The 21,721-nt window shown below is 44.0% G+C and overlaps 1 protein-coding gene across 2 annotated transcripts in view; it reads left to right on the plus strand.

Annotated features, from left to right (window-relative positions):
- Positions 1-21,721, plus strand: part of KCNK10 (potassium two pore domain channel subfamily K member 10) — a 137,396-nt gene that overhangs the window by 88,649 nt on the left and 27,026 nt on the right. For both annotated transcript variants that reach the window (XM_053276640.1, XM_053276649.1), the window contains 2 exons: positions 3,373-3,490; positions 18,954-19,114. In XM_053276640.1, coding sequence (XP_053132615.1) covers positions 3,373-3,490; positions 18,954-19,114 — 279 coding nt within the window. The remainder of the gene's footprint in view (positions 1-3,372; positions 3,491-18,953; positions 19,115-21,721) is intronic.

Raw genomic sequence — 21,721 nt, forward strand, 5'->3', positions numbered from 1 at the left:
TTTTCAATGTTTTAAATGATTTTATTTGTGGATTTGATGTTTTAAATGATTTTAATTATAAATCACCCATAGATGCATGTCTTGGGCGTATAGAAATATTTTAAATAAATAAATAAATACCCAGATTTTCCTCCTACCTTGCTTCCGCACAATCACTTCTACCCAGTTTTTCCTCTTACTTTGCTTCCACACAACTGAAAATTGGGAGCACACACAACTCCCAAACCTGGGTAGAACATAGCTTTTGATTTTGTGAATAACCCACGGTCTAGTGCTGAGCTTGACCCCACTCCCCTAAATAGGGCTTTCCTACAGCTGCCATAGCCAAGTAATGGCACAGTGGGGAAATGACTTGACTAGCAAGCCAGGGGTTGCTAGTTCGAATCCCCGCTGGTATGTTTCCCAGACTATGGGAAACACCTATATCGGGCAGCAGCGATATAGGAAGATGCTGAAAGGCATAATCTCATACTGCATGGGAGATGGCAATGGTAAACCCCTCCTGTATTCTACCAATGACAACCACAGAGCTGTGTGGTCACCAGGAGTCTACACTGACTTGATGGCACGCTTGACCTTTTCAACTGCCATACGGATTTTAACTCTGAGATAATCTTTTCATTCTATATTCTTCTGATGTGTTGAAAATATAATGGTGTGGTACCTTATAGATGGGAGTGAAGTCATTCTGAATACTCATTTTAAAAATGCTATCAAAGACTGAGGTGCATAGTCACACCATGACTATGCCCAAAGCCCAAAGTGACCTTTGTCAGTGAGTGATGCTCTTTCATGTGGCAGCCTTGCTTTTTCATACAGCACATTGTTTCCAGAGGTGTGTGGCATCATTGGCCAAGCCAGTTTGTCGCACTGCGTGACCATGGAGGCGGTTCTAGCCTAATGGGTCATGCCACACACTGTGGTGCCTCCGGAAAGGAGAAGACAATGTATCTCCTGGCATAAGCAACACCGGATTGGCTGACAGAGTGGCATGGCCTGTCTGGCTAGTCTAGCTGTCAGTTAAGCTGATAAACTCTCTGCTGGCTAAATAAACGAATGCTCTCCGCCCTCCTAGTTTCTGCTGTGCAAAAACCGAATTTTCCCTTGACACTGCTGGAAGTGCAGTAGTAATACATCACATCTCTTTCCATATACATCAGCAGCACTATCATATCGCTTTCTCTCCTATTTAATGTAATAACCTGTACTAGCTGGGCTGGGCACAGAGCATCTGCCCCTCTAGTTTCCCCTGCCCACCTGCCACCGCTGATTTCTTCCCCCACCCACCCACCCACCCCACCTCCTCCCACCACTGCCATTTTCTCCCACCGCCCACTGTCACTGTTTTCTCCCCCACCGCCATTTTGTTTCTCACCTGTCCACCAGAGCCACCACTTTCCTCTCCTGCTGGAAGGTTGCTCGCCAAGTCTTGCAAGAGCTGCCACACATGGAAGTAGCGACAGGTATGCCTTAGAGAAATATATATGTATATATACTGTATATATATTTTAGGAAAATACAGTGATCCAAAGATAATTTACTCTGAGACAGGGGTAGGCAACCTTGGCTCTCCAGCTGTTGTTGAATTACAATTCCCATTATCCCTAGCTACAATAAATTGTGACTGGTGATGATGGAAGTAGTAACAGCTGTAGAACCAAACATGTCTAGAACTGAACTTGCTGGAAAACAGTATCTCTGAGAGATACTGACTAAGAGCACTGTCTGTATTTCTGATTCAAATTTCAGCTCACCATGACATCTTTAGGAGGCCTTAGGGAAGCCATTTCCTCTCAGCCTCAGGGCCAAAACAGATATGATATTGTTCTTGGGTAAAACACTGAGTGTTCCATGCACACCCTAAGACTGTTCATATAACTGAAAACTGGGTAGGACAAGTGTCCTACCCAGGTTTGGGAGTTTTGCATACTCCCAGTTTTTGGTTGTGTGGGAGCAAACAACTAGGTAGGAGGAGGAAGAAGTGATTGTATGGGAGACAGGAGGTGGGTAGGACAGCTTTTTCTCTTACCTTGGTAAAATGCTGGGTATGAAAGCTGGGTAGGACGACACTATCTCAATCCCCCTACTCCTGATCACGGCTGGGCTTGCTACAGCACTGGCAATGTGGGCATGCAAGTGGCAGAGCCCAGAAGAGGCTTGGATACTATCAAAATTCTATTGTGTGTCATTTTAGGGGTCCCTAAAGTGAGAATGAGCCACCTAATGGTGCAGCAGGGAAGTAACTTGCCTAGCGAGCAAGAGGTTGCTGTTTCAAATCCCCGCTGGTATGTTTCCCAGACTATGAGAAACACCTATGTCGAGCAGCAGCGATACAGGGAGGTGCTGAAAGGCATCATCTCATACTGCGTAGGTGATGGCAATGGTAAACCCCTCCTGTATTCTACCAAAGAAAACCACAGGGCTCAGTGGTTGCCAGGAGTCGACACCGATTCGACAGCACAAGTTTAAGTGAGACTGAATAGCAGGCTAGAAATATTTTAAACTAGTAGGTGAGGCCTGTCATTGACCAGGCAATGTCATTTTGCAGAGATTATACTTATAGGAAAGTTTTAAAAAATTAAAATATATGTAATAGAAATTTTAAATTAATGTACTTGCAAAAGAAGTAAAAAAAACAGCTTGAAAGTTGTTGGATTTCAACTACAAACATTCATTTTATTGAATAATCACAATATATAGTCAATTTTAATTATATTAAATTTAAATCTGAGAAAGATTTTTCTTCTCTTGGGCATGATGTCATTTTGGAATTACTATTCTGATTATTAAAGATCTGTTGAGAACAGTAACAGTTAAGATATGATGATAATATTCAGAATTTCTTTAAAATGCAAAAAATATTTAAACATTTCAGTGAGCATATTCTGGTGTAAAAAGTAGTGCATTCAGGTAATTTAAGTGGCAGGATTGTTCATGCAAAATTGGAATATGTAAGTAGTCAAGAAGTATGATATTCAGAATTTCTTCTAAAAAGTACCCAAAAAAGACAAAACTAAAAAACTTTCGGCGAGCATATTCCAGTGTAAAAAGTTGTGTATTCAGCTAATTTAACTGGTAGGATTGTCCCTGCAAAATTTGGTATCTGTAGGTTTATTTCACACAAACAAATTCTTCAAAATATATAGTAGAGAAGTAAATACTGTGCAGGAAATGGTTTGAATATTTGCGATGTGCTGTAAAACTGTTTTTGTTGTAGCAATGATTGTTAGTAATAAGCTATATGGAAGACACTGTTGCACTTCCTGAAGTTTGGCTCACAAGAACTCATTTGAAGCCTGATTGCAGCTGTGCTGCATTTGACCGTCACTACAAGACATTTGCTGGCTAATTTTATTATCAATCTCTTTGCAGCGGGTCATTAATGCTTCTAGTGCAGGAGTCAATCCTGTAGGAGACTCTTCCAACAGCAGTAGCCGCTGGGACCTCGGAAGTGCCTTTTTCTTCGCTGGAACAGTCATCACAACTATAGGTATCTATGATTGAGCCTGAATGTGCTTGAGCTTGAGCATGACTGACTACTGGCTGGCTGGCTGGCCACATTCGCACATAACGTGACCATTGAGTGCCCCCCTGCTCCCCTCCCCCACTGTCCCATCAGAATTTGGATGTAATGGAGAGCTTCCTCTCTGCAGTCAGCGAGACTGCAGAGAGGAGGGGGATCTGGCTGTGCAGGCTTCCTTCTTGACTGAAAGACAGCCCATACAGCCAATCACACCAGAGTTGAGGGAGGGGTTTCCTCCCTCAACTCTGGTTCCAGGGGAATGCAGCTGGTGGTTCCACATTCGGACATACCACAGGCTGTGTTGAATCTTGGCTTGTGACGATGGAACTCACTACAATCCAGGGGTTCAGACTGGAGTTCCATATCTGAACTCTCTGTTTCCTTGCCATGCCAAATCCAAATGCATGGATTTGCATGTAACGTCCGTAGAACCACTGGCCCATTCAACTGAGGTTCCATGTTACGTGCAAATGTGACATGAAATTTTCAGACCAAACAACAAAAGATAGAAACATGCTGTTTTTGCATGTTTCCAGACCTTTGTCCGGGCTACCAAAAAAAATCCCAAGACCTGGGAAAATTCATTATTTTCCTGGAAAATCCAGAAAAAACTCTCCCATTGAAAAGCATAGGGAATCATACCTCATAGAGATAGCAAAAGTCTAGAGCAACAGTGTGCTAATATATTAATCTGCTTGCAAATTGCAAGCCCTCACTAACTCACTTACTGATTGCCTGACAAGAAACTTCCAGACCAAATCACAAAAAATAGCAACATGCCATTTTTGCAGGTAGGTTCCAGACTTCAGCCACACTACCACCAAAATCCAAAACCACAAAGGATTTATTTATTTCCCAGAAAATGCAGAAAAAACCCTCCCACTGGAAAGCATGGGGGATGATACCTCACAGAGAAAAAACTACAGTCACGGAGAGATAAGATATTCATATGCTTGTAGATTGCAAGCCCTATTGCATATTTATATAGAAATTAAGGCATACGCAGAGATGGAAAATTACAGTGTCAGATAATTTGTTGGCTCTCAGATAGAGCAAAGTGCAGGCTGGGACTAATGTACGTGTTGGACTCATATCAACCTATGCACTGGGTGTAAGATGGAGAACGAATGAACAGAAAACAATAGGATAGATTATAACTCATAAGAATCTAACTCATAAGGGCCTGATCCAGCCCTGCTAGGTCCCAAAGCCCATCTAGTCCAGCATCCTGTTTTACACAGTGGACCACCGGATGCCTCTGAGAAGCCCATAGGCAAGAGGTGATGACATTCTCTTTCTCTTGCTGTTGCTCCCCTGCAACTAGTATTTAGAAGTATCTTGCCTCTGATGCTGGAGGTAGCCTGTGGCCACCAGTCATTGAATGGAGGTAGCCTGTGGCCACCACCATGGATTGTCCTCCATGAATCTGTCTAAGCCCCTTTTAGAGCCATCCTACAATCCTATTTATTGACATTATCACAGATAGGGCTTCCTATCTTGACTCTGGGCTTTGCCTTCAAGTGACAAATATAAATGCAGTTTAGGGCCAGAAAGTGTGGTGATAGGCATTAGCTTTATGGATGTGTTCGGAACGTGATCTGGTGTCTGAATCGCAGCACAATCCCTTTAAAACCGAGAACTTCCACAGCTCCTTTAACATGGAGGAGAGCAGGTCCATACCTGCTCCTCCTCCACTTGCTGCAACTTCTGTTATTGCATCACTTCTCCCAGCTATGATTGCGTACCAGCACGGCATCCCCTAGCTGCCCCTGCATGACACCAGCATGTGGGGGTAGCTGGGAGATGCCCCACTGGTGTGCGATCATAGCTGGGGAGAGTCCCGCAATAATGGTAGCGGTGGCGATTGGAGGAGGAGCAGGTATGGACCTGCTCTCTTCCGTGTCAAAGGGGCTGTGGAAGCCCTCAGAGGATTGTAAGGGGATTGTAAGGGGATTGTGCTGCGATTTGGATGTCGAACCATGTTTTGGCACATCCCTAATTAGCTTAGATAGTTTTAAAAGTGGAGGACAAGTCTATCAATGGCTACCCGTTACAATGGCTGTATGCTAGATCCAGAGGCAGCATACCTCTGAGTGCTAGTTGCTGAGAAGCAACAGCAGGATAAGACTATGGCTACAAGTACTCCTTGTGTTCTTAGAGGCATCTGCTTGTGACACAGGAGCAGGCCTTGTCTTATCTTTGTCCTTCTCAACCTGTAGGGATGTGCAAACCGGCTCAATGTCGAACAGGTTCAATGTCGAGCGATTTGGTTCGATAGTCTGGGGTCAAACTGAACCACCCCCTGTTCAGTCCAACCCCAGACCAAACACCTGTTCGTGTTCGTGGTCTGGGGGCCAAATACCCCGGACAAAACACCTGACTGTTCGGGGGTTCACAAACATTTGTTTTAATTAAAAAATATATTTTTTACTGTATCGCCTTCGGGGGAGTTCCTTGGGGTGGCGGGGAGCATGGTTCCAAGGAGGTTCCCCCTCCCTCTGCCCACCTCTGTTATCACCGCCAGCAGCCCATTTGGCCATTTTTTCGTTTGGGCCTTCGAACTTCAGTGCAGCAGCCATTTTGGACGCTGCAGCACCTGCACAATTGGCCTCTGAGAGGCGTGGGTCATACCAGGCCTCTCAGAGGCCAATTGCACAGGCACATCCCTAAAAAACTGCTCATGGACTAAGATTGTCCTTCCTCAGCTGCTTTCCTTCAGGTGTTCCTGCCATCAAGATGAAGTGGGTAGTGAACAAAGAGAGGGCTTTCTTCTTTGTGGTGCTCCGTGGAACACCTGCCTCAGAGAAACTCACCAAGTGCCTGGGCTGCTATCTTTTCAGTCTTTTCCTTTTTAGTTTTTAGCTGCCAGTTTAAATTGCTGTTTTAAATTGCTGTTCTTTTGATTGGTTGATTGATGGGTTGTTTGATTGATTGGTTGTTGTTTTATTTAGTAAACCACCTTGGAATATTTTTAATTGAAAAGTGATATAGAAATTGACCCTAAATAAATAAATAACATATTCTTAAATACTCAAAGTAAAATTCATATTAAAATTATTTGGGATTAAGTTTGTAGGAAGCTGAGCCTCTGAGTCAGTGTGTACAGTATTCAGTCATAACTATTATGTATTTATTTATTTATATATTTATATATTCTAGACCACCCTTCCAAAAATGGCTCAGGGCGGTTTACACAGAGAAATAATAAATAAATAAGATGGATCCCTGTCTGCAAAGGGCTCACAATTTAAAAAGAAACATAAGATAGACACCAACAACAGTCACTGGAGGTACTGTGCTGGGGCTGGATAGGGCCAGTTACTCTCCCCCTGCTAAATAAAGAGAATCACCATGTTAAAGGTGCCTCTTTGCCAAGTTAGCAGGGGCTAGAGGCCCATTCACACATTGTGTTCAACACTTGCACAAGTGCATAGTGTACATAGGTACAGATCTGTACACAAGTCCAGTCATTCACATATTATGTTGAATGCAGGTACAGAACTTCTTATCTATACCATGCATTTGAAGTGCTTGTATTGAGGTTCACTTTTTAAATGAACCCAGGTACAGTCATTCACACAAACCCATGTACTAGTGTACAGACGTCTGTACACTCATAAAGCATAATGTCTGAAACAGGCTTAGGATTGTGTAGAATATTCTTTTGTTAAGATTTTTGAGCTTAAATTAGCCATTTTGGGGTGCTTGTGTGCATGCGCAAAAATTATTTCATAAATGCTTTGTCAGAATACTCACCTTTCCCCCCAACTTTCTTTGGTATCATTGTTTTTCTTTGTAGCTGCTGCTTTGACACCATTTTTTTCCTGGTTAGTTTTCTCCTTCGTCTATTCTAGGATCACTTAGTGATTGTGATGACGTTTCAGTGCTGTATAGCCAATCAGATCTGGCCAATCAGAATCCTGAGAGGAAGAGGCTCCAATCGGGATTCAGGAGCTGCATGCACTTCCCAAGAAATAGTCATGTGGGCGGGGAAATGTCAGAAGAGGACTGGAAAGTGATCATTTGCTGTACAGAATCCCAGTAGTTTGGTGTGAACTGCCAACATAGGTGATCTGGGATTTGATGTCGGGTGGAAGAGGTCAGCGGCTTGCACCGAGTTACTGGAATTGAGTGCAGCAGAAGATCACTTCCCAGTTCTCCTTATGATATTCTCTCAACCGCATGGCTGCTTCTTGGGAGTGTGTGGGGCTTCCAAATCCCAGTTGGAGCCTTCTCCTCTTGGGATTCTGATTGCGAGAATGTGCCTAAAGTCAATTCCGAGTGCGGGCAATGCTTCTCCAATAGGCAAATACTGAAAAATCATCCTAGGAAGACATTTTTTGACTGCAGAAAATGTCCATGAAAAACAGTGAGTACTTTCAGCTGAGCACTAAACATAATTATTAGTGATAATTTTATTAATTTATTTCATATCCTGCTTTTCTTCCATGGAACCCCTGGTGGTGTACATAGAGTTTCCAAGTCCTCTTCCATCCAGGTAGTGAGCAAGCCTTCCTGCTTAGCTTCAGCAAGTTTTCTGCATCATGTAATTCAGACTATGCCCTGAATCTTTTTCTGTACCAAGAAGAGCACTTCTGTGAGAGGCCTATTCTAAATAACATCTTTGAAATTGCAGTCCAGGTAAATCAATATACTGAGGACAATATAAATTACACAGGTTGTGGTTAATTTATACAGTAGCAAATATTAAAATTTTTGAGAGGGAAAAACCCCCATCTCTATAGCCTTTGCACTATATGTGTGCGGACTGAATCTAGAAGAAGCATGTTTCTTTTGGTTTTGTTTTGTTTCTAAATTTGACTCCTTTTTTCTTGTCTGATCTGTGTATATGTGTGCATATTTCCAGTGTGAACGTGCATTTTTATTGCCAGACTACAAACCACTAAAATGAAATGGGTTTTAATGCAGAAGGCACCAAATTTATCTGCACATTTGTGGTGCCAGTAATGTAACTAGACTTTTCATTTATTCTTCTTTTATGCATGTGGCGGGGGGAAGCAACCAAATGCCCAAGACAATGAATAAGGAAGCAATATGACCCAGTTTAAGCTGTACGTCATTGATTTCTGTGACTCTCCATTAAAGCAAAATGTCTGCATTTGTGGATATGTAGAATCGGGAATGGGGAAAATCTCCAACACTCACCCTAGAAACAGTGGCTAGCATCTTGAGACTGTTCTCATGAGCAGCCAAGCTCATGCTTAAGCAATTAAGCCTGGGTTTGGCTGCCTGTGAGAACCACTGGGATCCATGCAGATCCCGGCAATGCTGTGGTGCTAAACCTAGTGCTGCAGCCTGGCTCATAGCTGAAGTTAAGAGCACAAATGTGCCCTTAACCTTGGCTCCAGTATCATATGTCAGATCGTGTGTCTGACACAGAGATGGACACCTAGAGCAGGGATCCTCAATGTTGGGCCCCCAGATGTTCTTGGACTTCAACTCCCATAATCCCCAGGCCCAGTGGCCTTTGGCTGGGGATTATGGGAGTTGAAGTCCAAGAACATCTGGGGGCCCAACGTTGAGGATCCCTGACCTAGAGCACCCATCCTCTGGGGGAAATCCGCACTGCATTCGGTGCACACTGCACTGTGAGATTCATGGAGGCCGGGAGAACAGGTCCTGTCCTCCGTTTACCAGCAACTGCCAGGAGTGTTGGTCATGTGGGCGCGTGGCTTGTATTCCCCCCCCCAGATGAGAATGGTCATCTGGGAGAAGGTAGGTTGAACCCTGACTTACCCCCCCACACACACACACACACCTGGCCGTGCGCATGCACATGTCGTGTGAACAGCCCCCCTGATTAATGAAGCTTGTGAGCTTTGAGGGAACGTGGGTACATGCTGGGAGCCCTTCCACAACAACCCCAAGTTCCTTCCCTGGCATCTCCAAGATAGGGCTGAGAGAGATTCCTGCCTGCAACCTTGGAGAAGGTGCTGCCAGTCTGGGTAGACAGTACTGAGCGAGATGGACCTATGGTCTGACTCAGTATATGGCAGCTACCTCTGTTTCGATGTAACCCCATTTTCCCTGCTTGTGCACTGCTGTGCAAGAGCCCTTAGAGTTCATAGCCCTGCCCTGCACTCTGGAAGTGGTCTGTAAGATCAGAAATATGGACCATCAGCAACGTCCTTCTGATCTTATGAAGCACTTTGGGAGCACTGGAGTCTAAAGTCTGTTGGGAATTCTCTCTAGTAAGAGAATCCCTTTTTCATTATAGCAGAGTGCACAGAGGCACAACACAGCGGAATTTGGTTAGGCATGCGTGTATGCTGAGAGTAAAGTAACTTGGAGCCAGTTCATAGCTTCAAATCAATATATATATAGCATTTATTAAAGAACTCCATTCCAGATAGGAAAGTGAGGAGTTAGGATCTCTAATCTATCTATCTAGCTGGATGCAGATGGATTCTGCATCTCTGCACACATGGTGCAGGAGAGAGGAGCTTGCATTTTGCAAGGTAGAAGGAACAGGAAGAAGAAGGAGAGAGGAAGGAGGAAGTGTCCCTGAAATTAGCAATCTACATTCCAAAGGGATAGTGTCAGAGCAGTAGAGAAGGGATGACCAATGTCTTGACCCTCTAGCCTTCTGACTCACTAGTCTGTCCTCCTGTGTCACTGAGACAAGAGACAGTGCAAAGTCCTTAACTTCCAACAAAGTCTGGGTGAGGAGGGACTAGATATGTAGAGGGGAAAACCCGGGGGAAATGCACCCCCCCCCGCTTTTTGCTAAAAAAACCCCAGCTTTTCCCAGGCCTTCACATCTCTAGAATATCCCTGCAGTTCCGCAAAGCATCAATGCTTCATTAGGATGTCAGCTAGAGGGCCACATTGCATGAAGCCTATTGTTAGGAGGGGTGTCATGGGAACTGTCTCTTTTTTCACATAAAACATCCATGGAGGGGTGGATACAGATTAGGACTGCATCATTTTTCCGCCGCAAATTGGAGTAGCTAATTGCCTCTGAAGCTGCTATTTGCTCGAAACAGACCAAAACCAAAAAGAAGGCAGCACCACAAATCAGCAGCAGCAAAAACAGGACCTCTGTGGATCAGTGTTCCCTCTAACAGGGATTCCCAGATATTGTTGACTACAACTCCCAGCATCCCCAGCTTCAATAGCCTTGGTTTGGGGATTATGAGAGTTGTAGTCAACAACATCTGGGAATCCCTGTTAGAGGAAACACTGCTCTGGATGCAGGAGACAATTTATTAGGAAAAACTCACTGGCAGTCACAATGAGGTCATTCACACAATCAAAAACTGTGTTCTACCTGGATTTGGGAGTGGTGTGTGCTCCCAGTTTTCAGTTGTGTGGAAGAAATGTAGGAGGAGAACCTGGGTGGAAGTGATCGTGTGAAAGCAAGGTAGGAGGAAAACATGGGCAGCTTTACCTCCTACCTTGCTTCCCTTAGGGATGTGCACGGAACCGGTCTGTGCACTCCTGGAAGGATTGTGGGGGATTGCTTTAAATGACAGGGAAAGCACTACCTACTGGTCAGCCCCCACCCCACTGCTTTCCCCCTGCCGCTGCTCTCCAGAAAAGTGGGCACACTGTGTGAGGTGTGTGCGTGGGCCAGGCATAAGTGTGGCGACGCTGCTGGGGCTGCAAGCAGGAATGCTGCAGCCCAGTGCACCTGCTTTTCTGGAGAACGCCGGTGGGGGAAACATGGTGGGGCAGGGGCTGACAGGTAGGCAGCACCTTCCCTATCATTCAAAGCAAGCCCCGCCATCCGAATCAGTTCGAACGCTGGTAGACAGAACCGGTTTGGTGCTCCAGGATATTCCATGCATATCCCTTGCTTCCACCCAATCACTTCTACCCAGGTTTTCCTCCTACCTTGCTTCCACACAACCAAAAATTGGGAGCGCACATAGCTCCCAAACCTGGGTAGAACACAGTTTTTGACTGTGTGAATGGCCTCAACAAGTGTCAAGGTGAGGATCTTCTTCAGGGGACAGGAGAGAAATATCATTAAAAATAATAATCTACGAACAACCCAAAATCTCCTGAAAGACCATCTCTCGCAGTTATTTCCCTCCTCACTTCATGCCATATCCAACTCCTTCTGCATGGCTGCTCCTTGTAGAACAGAGAGTTTTACGACGGTCTCTTAATAAGGGACTTAATATAACATATAGTTTGACCCAGATGTTGTCTGGCATCCTGTGTTATGCTTTTAGAATCCTAGTAATGTCTATTCCACTTGACACACACAAAACTCCTTTTCTCTTTCCCAGGGTGCAAAGAGAGAAAGAGCATTCTTCTGTTTCCTGAACTTCCACTGTCACAAAGATATTGATTGTTGCTACAAATTGCTAAGAATTTGATGGTTACATCAAAAGATTTTTAAAACAACTGTTTAAAACATCAGTTGTTTTCAACAGCAACAAAAAGAGAACACCAGGTGAGCCTCTGGTTGTGAGGCAATGTGGTATAGTGTTGAGGTTGTTGGACCAAGGGTGGGAAGACATAGGTTCAAGTCCCCCTCAGCCCTGACATTCACTGTGGGTGAGCCATGGCCAGTCACTCTCTCATGGCCTACCTCACAGGGTTGCTGTGATATAAAAGGGTGTGTGTGAATGCTACCCTGAACACCTCTGTAGAAGAGCAGGATAAAAATGTAATAAAGTAAATACATGTTTATGGCTGATTTTAAATTTTTGCATTGTTTTAACTTTTTATATGTGTTTTAATTGTTTTATGTTAACCGCCCAGAGATGAAAATTTAGGCGGTATTTATTTATTTTTATTTTATTTATCCGATTTATTTTTATTATTTTATTTATCTGATTTCTATACCACTCTTCCAAAAATGGCTCAGAGCGGTTTACACAGAGAAATAAAAATAAGATGGATCCCTGTCCCCAAAGGGCTCACAATCTAAAAAGCAACATCAGGTAGACACCAGCAACAGTCACTGGAGGTACTATGCTGAGGGTGGATAGGGCCAGTTACTCTCCCCCTGCTAAATAAAGAGAATCACACCATTTATTTTCATTCATTCATTCATTCATTCATTCTCTATACCGCCTTTCCAAAAATGGTTCAGGGCAGTTTACATAGAGAAATAATAAATAAATAAGATGGATCCCTGTCACCAAAGGGCTCACAATCTAAAAAGAAACAAGATAGACACCAGCAACAGTCACTGGAGGTCCTGTGCTGGGGGTGGATAGGGCCAGTTACTCTCCCCCTGCTCAATAAAGAGAATCACCACGTTGAAAAGGTGCCTCTTTGCCCAGTTAGCAGGTATAGAAGTTTAATGAATGAATGAATGAATGAATGTGGGAAAGTGCATTTTTGCCACTCTCTCAAAGAGAAGACATGAGTGGACCAGGCAGGTTTTCTGTGTTCAGATGCTGTGGGCAGAATCCAGAGTATGATAATTTATGATTAATTAATTGATTGATTGATTGATTGATTGATTAATATGCTGCTTGACTCCAAAGGCTTTAAGAGGTTCACACAAAGACATACAACAAAAATAAAACTGCTATTAAAACAACAATTTAAAACAATTAACCATTTAAAACATTCAACAATTACGAAAAGCCTGGCTAAAAAAAATGTCTTAAGGGCTCTTTTAAAGGCTGGTAAAGATGTTAAACCGCAGACATCTGTAGGGAGCGCATTCCATAGCCCAGAAGCGAGCGACTACAGAGAAGGCCCCTTCCCGAGTCACTGCCAGACAGGTGGGTGGCATCTGGAGATGAACCTCTCTCGGTGACCTTAATGTGCGGTGGGGATCATGCAGAAAAAGGCAAAGTTGGTATGATGATGTGCAGAGGCACTGCACTGCAGTGCACTGCAACCGGGCTGTTGTGAATGCGTAAGGCAGCCCTGGTGCTGCAGTCAGCGCTACTGCAGCTACTCTCATTGTAGTGAATAGGAGTAATGGTGGTAGCCCAAATTACACAGCCCCTCATTCCCTGCATCATCGGAGTTGCCTTATGAGTCCATAACAGCCCTGATGTGGTGCACAGTAGTGCCATGCTGTATCGCTGTGCAGCATGTCAGCCACTGACCAATAAGTACTCCATAGAGTAGAAAGAAATGCCTTAAGAGAGTCTTCTTCATTGTAAGGCCAGGGGGGCACCATCAACCCTAAGTGCGGCTCTCCGATGAAATATTTATTTTCTCTGTGCAAAGTTTTAGCCAAAGCTGAATACTCTGCTTGGTGTTCCTGGTCCCCTGTGAAGATGACTATTCCCACCATGCAGTGCTGTGCTTTGCCCTATTTTAAGGGGAGCAGAGTCCTCTTTATCCCCTTCATCATCTTGCTAGGGGGTGCTGAGAAGTGTAGCCCTTCCCAGCACTTTCCCTGTCTAGCTCTTAACAGAGGGCTCCACCTCTCTTAAAGGGCTCTTGGCACTGAGAAACACACAGTAATATGTGGAGGTCAGCACACTGGGGAAAGGCTCTCATACTGAAGGTATTTTCTTGCCAAAGTGACCTCTGCTTGAAAACTAGTGAAGGACACTGTCCAAGGGCATGGCGGAGAGTGTGGTGGCACTGGGGGTGTGGCTAGCTGCCATGTTGCCACTCTCCCTTTCCCTTTCTTAGGGCATGGCCAGTGATCGTGATGGCACTGGAACATAGGAAGCTGCCATATACTGAGTCAGACCATAGGTCCATCTCGCTCAGTACTGTCTACCCAGACTGGCAGCGGCTTCTCCAAGGTTGCAGGCAGGAATCTCTCTCAGCCCTATCCTGGAGAAGCCAGGGAGGCAACTTGGAACCTAGATGCTCTTACCAGAGTGGCTCCATCCCCTGAAGGGAATATCTTAGAGTGCTCACACTTCGAGTCCCCCGTTCAAATGCAACCAGGATGGACCCTGCTTAGCTAAGGGGACAGGGCATGCTTGCTACCACAAGACCAGCTCTCCTCTCTCTCCTCTCCTCTCCTAGGGGTGTGGCTAGCTGCCATGTTGCCACTCCCCCATTCCCTTTGTTCAGTGAACATGTGGAGATAACATGTGAAGAGGGCTTTGATTGCTTGCTGCCTGTAGCACATATGAATGAATCTGTGAGGAAGTAACTCCTTCACTCTCAGTGAGGGACTTAGGAGATTTGGCATAAATGTTATCTGTACCCTAAGCACACACAGACCTTTTTTTAAAAGTACATAGTGCTGGTATTCATAGTTCAACAGCAGCTTGGAAATAAAATGCTCCTACATGTTACTGAAGCAACTTCATGTGTAACCTGAACTTTAACAAGATTGAGACCTGCAGATGTCTCTATCACAGCTGCAGTGTTGTCCTTTCAATGGACATTTGAAAAAGAGGGGAAGTATTCTGAAAATCCTTTTTGCCAAAGTCTATTGGCAATGCATGAGAATAAGCCTTTAAAAAAAAAATCACAGACTAAAAAGCCAGAGAATATCTTGAAGATTCACATGAACAGAACTGTAAGAAATGGAAATTTCGCTAGGTGTGATATGCGATAAAAGAGCCTGTGTAATTCAAAGCCCAAACCTGAAAATGAGATTAGCCAGGTGAGTCATCGTCTCATCAGGAACCAATTTAGAGTCCATATGCAGGAGCAGTGAACGGATGGCCAAGCTGGATCCTTTTCTCTGGCTTTCCTTTCACAACCTCTGCACCCTGCCATGCTGACAAAAATGTGTTCAAATTAGTCAAGTGACACATGTTGTTATGAACCGTTAAGGAATTGTGGCATTGTGGGGTCTGTCGGTTTTAAGGATAATGATATTCTGAGCAGCTATGAGTGATGGGGCTAAATTTAAAATGCAGTGCTGGATTGCAGCCCATCTCAAAGTATTTTATACAGTGGAGTGCAATTAAACACTCCACTTAGTAGAGAAAATCCACTAAGTGAGAAACACTCCACTTAAGTGGAGAGAATCTATCTATGTGGTCACTAAGAATCAACACCGACTTGAGGGCACTCAATCAATCAGTCAATCAATGCGATTAAAGGTGGATTTGCTCCAGCTACATCATGTCCTGAGTGGAGTCACTGATCAGAACTTCAGGTTTGGGGTGGTTGTGAAAAAGTATGCTGCATGCAATATCTGTGTAATGTTCTGTCTGATGTCTGAATGGAACATCAGGTCTGCTTGCTAAAAGGATCCACCCTTCATTGACTGATGGATCAGCTGCAGTGCTTGCAGGAGGAGATTCTACTCTTTGAAACAAAGCACCCCATTCGAAGCATGCAGATCTATAAGGAGTGCAGTGGATCTATCACCCATATCTCAGTGGTAGAGTGAATGTTTTGAATGTGGAAATCCAGGCAGGTTGGGAAACCCCAGGATAGCCACTGCTAGTGTAGACGGTACTGAGCTAGATGGACTATTGGTCTAAGTCAGTGTAAAGGAAGCTTCATTAGTTCAAGTATCGTGGATTCTGTTTCAACTAGGAGGCTGGAGTCTTTCTAGCCAGCAAATGTACTCATGAGTAAGTAGCCCAAGTATGGGGCAGGATGAGTATTCTCATCCTGTAAACTCTGCATCCAAGGATAGAAGCAGATGAACCTTATGGGAAGAGAAAGGACAAGGAGGGATAGCTTGCTCTTCCTGCTCCCAGAAAGGCTTGATGTGGTTTGTGGAAGCCCTCAGAGTGTAAGATTGACCCACAATTGGGACTTTATAGCCACTTTGAGGATAGGTGTAATCAGTGTTGTCTCTAATTTTTTACATCTGTGTGCAGAATGAGTTTTTTTTCTGGGTGGCAATATCAAGGCAGTGTTTGTGCACATGCATTCAGAATGAGGCCTTCCTGATTCAACCTGAACAGGATCTAAAATTAACTGAGTGAATATCAGAAAACTTGTGAGTGCGCACACATCCGCACACCTTAGAGGGAACAATGGGTGTAATCTACATGCCACAAAAGCCAGTGGCAAAGTTTCCATGGGATTTAACAGGATTGGATTTATATTGCAAGCCAGGTTGGTATAGTGGTTAGAGTGCCAGACCATATCTTTGGGAGACTTGGTTCGCATCCCAAGTTTACTGGGTGACCTGGGCCAACTATCATATTTCAGTCTGAGCTACCTCGCCGGGAGGGAGACGCTTCCATGCTACCATGAGGTTCTTGAAGAAAGGGTGAAATAAAGATGTAAAAACAAAAATGAGTTTATTTTGGGCAGAAAAGTTTGCAAGTATCAGACTGCAGATCAGCATGCCCAACAGATAATATTTGTATGAAGACTGGTGGGTAGGACAATAGCATCAAACTCCCCATATTACATGGTACTTCTTCTGAAAGATACCTGTTGCCCAACATCCTCTTTATTGCTACCCACCCCCAAGAGAATAAGCTGTCCAGAAAACCCTGGGAGTCTATGGTGATTGCCATTCATTTAGCCAGCACATTCCTTAGCGCAGAGTGAAAGTAAGAATAAGCAGCAATGGGTTGACAATCAAAATAACCATAACATGCACTACTGTGTGCTTTAGTGTTATTCATGTCGAGACAATGCAAGTTGAATAAAGAGTGAATGGTGGTTACAGTGGCTTTGGGGGCTACTGCAGTGATGGAAGTGATGTCACGCCAGTGATGGAAAGAAGGAAACAAAAATAAAATTCCTGTTATTAATGTGAACATTCTCTTGCATGTCTCTGCATGGAAGACAGTTGGACCTTTGTACGTATTAACATTATATCTACTGAAAAGCATAGACCCACTAGGGCTATGCAGTTGGGTCAGTGTGACACACGTGTTGGACCAAGAAGGCCTCTCTTGGGTGTTGTCAGGGGGAGTTCTGTCATGACAGCAGGGAGGCTCGAACAGGTTGGAACTCCTGGAAGCCTCCCCCCCCACCCCCCGGCTGTCATGCTGGAACTCCTTGGAATCCGAGATATCTGTCAGACTCACTGCTCTGCCCTCCCCCTGCCCTGCCTCCCCCCTTTACCTGGGACCCGAGGTTGGGACAGCAGACAGGCTGTGTGATATCTTCTTCCTTCTGGGTAGGGAGCACCGGCCAGCTGCTTTGTCTTCTGGTACAACTTGTGTGTAAAAGGTCTTCTAAATTCCTTTCGTAGGCACAAGAGTGGTGTGGATGGCTCTGGGATTCATATTTTTCTTCTGCAGCATCCTAGAGCCAACCATGTCACTCAAAGGAGGAGAGCTGGTCTGGTGGTAGCAAGCATGAACTGTCCATGTTGCTAAGCAGGGTCTGTCTTGACTTGCATTTGAATGGGAGACTACATGTGAGCACTGTAAGATACTCCCCTTCGGGGATGGGGCTGCTCTGGGAAGAGCATCTGCATGATTGCATGCAGAAGGTCCCAGCTCCCTCCCTGGCATCTCCAAGATATGGGGTTGAGAGAGAGAGAGAGAAAGAGAGAGAGACTCCTGCCTGCAGTCTTGAAGATGTCGTTGCCAGTCTGTGTAGACAATACTAAGCTAGATGGATCAATGGTCTGACTCAGTATATGACAGCTTCCTATGCCACTGTGTCCACTCAGGGACATACAAAGGAATTTAGAGGACACCCCCACAAAGGACCTTTTAAACAGAAGCCATGTTGGAAGGCACTGTAGCTGGTTGAGTGCTCCCTACATAGAGTGAAGAGGGCATCACATAGCCTGCCTCTATCTGTGGTCCCAAGTAGTGGGAGGAAGAGAGGGCCGGAGAAGTCATGGAAGGAGTCTGACAGACATATCATGTCTTTGACGTGCCCCGACCTGACATGCATAACATGACAGTTGGAGGAAGCCAACATGGTGTCTACTGACATTCTCACTGTTGGATCAGGTTGAATAGGATCAGGATCCATTTTTTTTAGCTATTAACAGGCCTTTATTTTACTCTGACAGAGCCAGGGTCGATTGCTGCTCCCTGCTGAGTTGATGGCAACCCTGGGTATGTTGCTGAGGAATTTATGAAATGGCCATCTTTCACTTTTGCTTTATGGCAAAACTGCCTTATGTCACACTGGTGTTCCAGGGTTTGCAATCACTCAAATGTATCTTTAAAATGTGCTAGACATATAGTGCCATTAAGGATGTGTTTGCTTATGTGCTTATGGGGCTAGAACTGGCATCAAAGATGAATACCTGTGTGGATATGGGTAATGTTGGATGCATAATTCAAGATAAGGTGAATATAAAGCCGTAGTGATGTTGTCCACACACCATTTTTACTCTGAGAGCTGCTTCCAGCACTAAAAGTGAAGTGATGCTGAAAATTTCATGTCACATAGACCCCAGGAGATATGAGGTACTGGAGAATGGAAGAATGTTATTTCTCTTTGCCGCTACCTGTGTGAACGTTTAGCTCCTCTTCATCCTCCTTTCCTCTGCATCTTCAGAATGGAGGGATAATGATAGTTCTTCTTCTTCTTCTTCTTCTTCTTCTTCTTCTTCTTCTTCTTCTTCTTCTTCTTCTTCTTCTTCTTCTTCTTCTTCTTCTTCTTCTTCTTCTTTGTTTCTCAACAGGGTATGGAAACATTGCCCCAAGTACAGAAGGTGGAAAAATTTTCTGTATTTTGTACGCCATCTTTGGGATTCCACTCTTTGGCTTTCTGCTAGCCGGCATTGGAGACCAACTCGGCACCATCTTTGGGAAGGGCATCGCACGAGTGGAAAAGGTTTTTCGAGTAAGATTGAAATGGCTTTGTCTGTTTTTAGTCTTGAACTCTCATGGCAGGGCATAGACACTCCTGGAAGATTCTGCATGGTAAGGCACAGTGAGCTTAGAGTTACCTTTTACCTCACAATAAATATGCCTTCAAAGTGTGGGGATGTACATTGGAATGGTTTTGTTGTTGTGAGCTGCCTCAAGCAGTATTGCACTGGAGGGGTGGGAGATTTTATTTATTTGATTTTATTTATTTGATTTATTTACCACCCTTCCAAAATGGCTCAGGGCGGTTTACAATTAAAACAAACCACTAAAACAATAAAGAGCTAAAACAAATTAAAAACAATATAACAATTAACAATTTAAAAACATTTAAAAACAACAATTAAACAATTACAGTGAGTAAAAGCCCCAAAATTGGGTTAGAATATAAAAACAGATTTAAAAACCCTGAAAAGCCAGGCCAAACAAATACGTTTTAAGGGCTCTCCTGAAGGCTAATAGAGAATTCAAATTGCGGATTTCCACAGGGAGCGCATTCCAGAGCCTCGGAGCAGCTATAGAGAAGTCCCGCCTCTGAGTCGCCACCAGACGAGCTGGTGGTAACTGGAGACGAAACTCCTCAGATGACCTTAATGTGCAGTGGGGATCACGCAGATATTATATATATATATATATATATATATATATATATATATATATATATATATATACAGGTTACAGTAGAAGCCTCAAAGCCAGAATGAATGAACTGGACTGCCTGGTAACTATAAGAATATATTCTTATATATGTATATAGTGGATATATCTGAGATTTGTGGGCATTGTGAAAATCAAAGGGATACCGTTATCACTGGATGTAACATCTACAGAAAGCGCTCAGCAGGTTGTTTTGATGGTTTGCACTATGTCTGCCAAAAAAGGCTTTGAGTGTGACAAATTAGAAAATAAGAGGAACACATTCATATGTAGAAGCAGTGCAGGTAGTAATATCAAGCTTCAAAAGTTCAGCAGTATAGGTATGGGCCCATTTCAGACATTACAACTGATGTGAACGAGCATGCATGAGCCTCATACTCTCCCTCTTCCCCTCTTCTTTCCTCCTTTTCTTCTGTATGAGAGACGAGGAGACTGGAAACCTCAATTTGAACTTCTGAATGGAACTTTCCATCCATCTTCTCTCATGCACAGAGGGAAAGAGAACTGAAAATGTTCTTGGCAATACAGAAGCATGGTGACATCTGAACCAAGCCACTATCACCCCCTTGACCAAAATTCTGAACTTGAGATGGAGAGAGAAATCAGGGAAGAAAGTACAGGATAAAATGGTGTTATACTGGGTTACTTCAGCTATCCTCACATTTATTTATTTATTTAGCAAGCAAGCAAGTAATCAGTCAATCAAACAATCATATTTATATACCACCTGATACACCTGAAACATCTCTAGGAAATTTTGGTATATTCTAGTATATTTACTTTGACTGTAAACAAGAGGCTATTCACACAACCAAGAACTGGGTAGGAGAAGTGTCCTACCCAGGTTTGAGAGCTCTGTGTGCTCCCAATTTTTGGTTATATGGGAGCAAACAACTAGGTAAGAGGAGGGAGAAGTGATTGTGCGTGAGACAGGAGCTGGGTAGGACAGATTTCCCTCCTACCTTGGTCAAATGCTGGGTATGAAAACTGGGTAGGACAGTGCTGTCCTACCCAGATCATGTCTCCCATACAATCACTTCTCCCTCAGCAGTTTGCTTCCACACAACCAAAAATCAGGAGCACGCACAGCTCCCATACCTGAGTAGGACAGTTGTCCTAGTTTTTGGTTGAGTGATCAGCCTCAAAGTATGGCATTAACATGTAAATGAGCCAACATATGGCAACATGTCTAGAGTCTATAAATTATTGTGCCTTTGAACAATACTTAATCATGGAACCAACAAGTGAAGAATGGACCCTTGGTGTATTGCTGAGTGGTGGGCCAGGTCTGGTGGGAGATGTAAAGGATGTTGAATCACTTGGGAACTGGGATCATAGAGCAGCTTTGAGGCAGTTCTCCAGCAGGCCTCTTACCTTCTTTGCAGTGAGAAGGTCTAACTAGTTCTTTCAAATGATCTCTCATTATGCACACCAGTCTGGACTTTTAAAACTGCATCAGAACAGCAGTCTCTTGATGTGCTGCCAAGGTGCCTGCCTTCCACGTATCTCTGCCAAAGCCCAAGGCAGTCAGTTTTTCAGTCTGCATAGCTCTCACTATAGATAATTTATAAATGCTTTTTAAAACTACAGTGCTTTGAGATCTGCAGAAGAATACACTTCCTGCTTCTTTCTTTGGCATACCTCTCAGCCAGCTTGGATCCCATGGGACTGTCTCTAGAACCATCTGCAATTAATATTAATCATATCCTCTGTTCGGATGTTTTGTAACTCTGCAGAAGAAACTTACATTTTTAAAGAAAATGTGTTTCATTCATTATAACTTGATACCCTAAAATATGTGGGCCTTGGGGGAGACAGGGGGTGACCTTGACCTTGTTCACACAAACAGCAGAAAAAGTGGCCAAACCTTTCCTGGATTGCACCACTTTAGACAGCAGGAATTGTATGGATGAATGCTTCTTGA

Source organism: Hemicordylus capensis, chromosome 1 (genome assembly GCF_027244095.1).
Source record: "Hemicordylus capensis ecotype Gifberg chromosome 1, rHemCap1.1.pri, whole genome shotgun sequence".
Classification (NCBI taxonomy): domain Eukaryota; kingdom Metazoa; phylum Chordata; class Lepidosauria; order Squamata; family Cordylidae; genus Hemicordylus; species Hemicordylus capensis.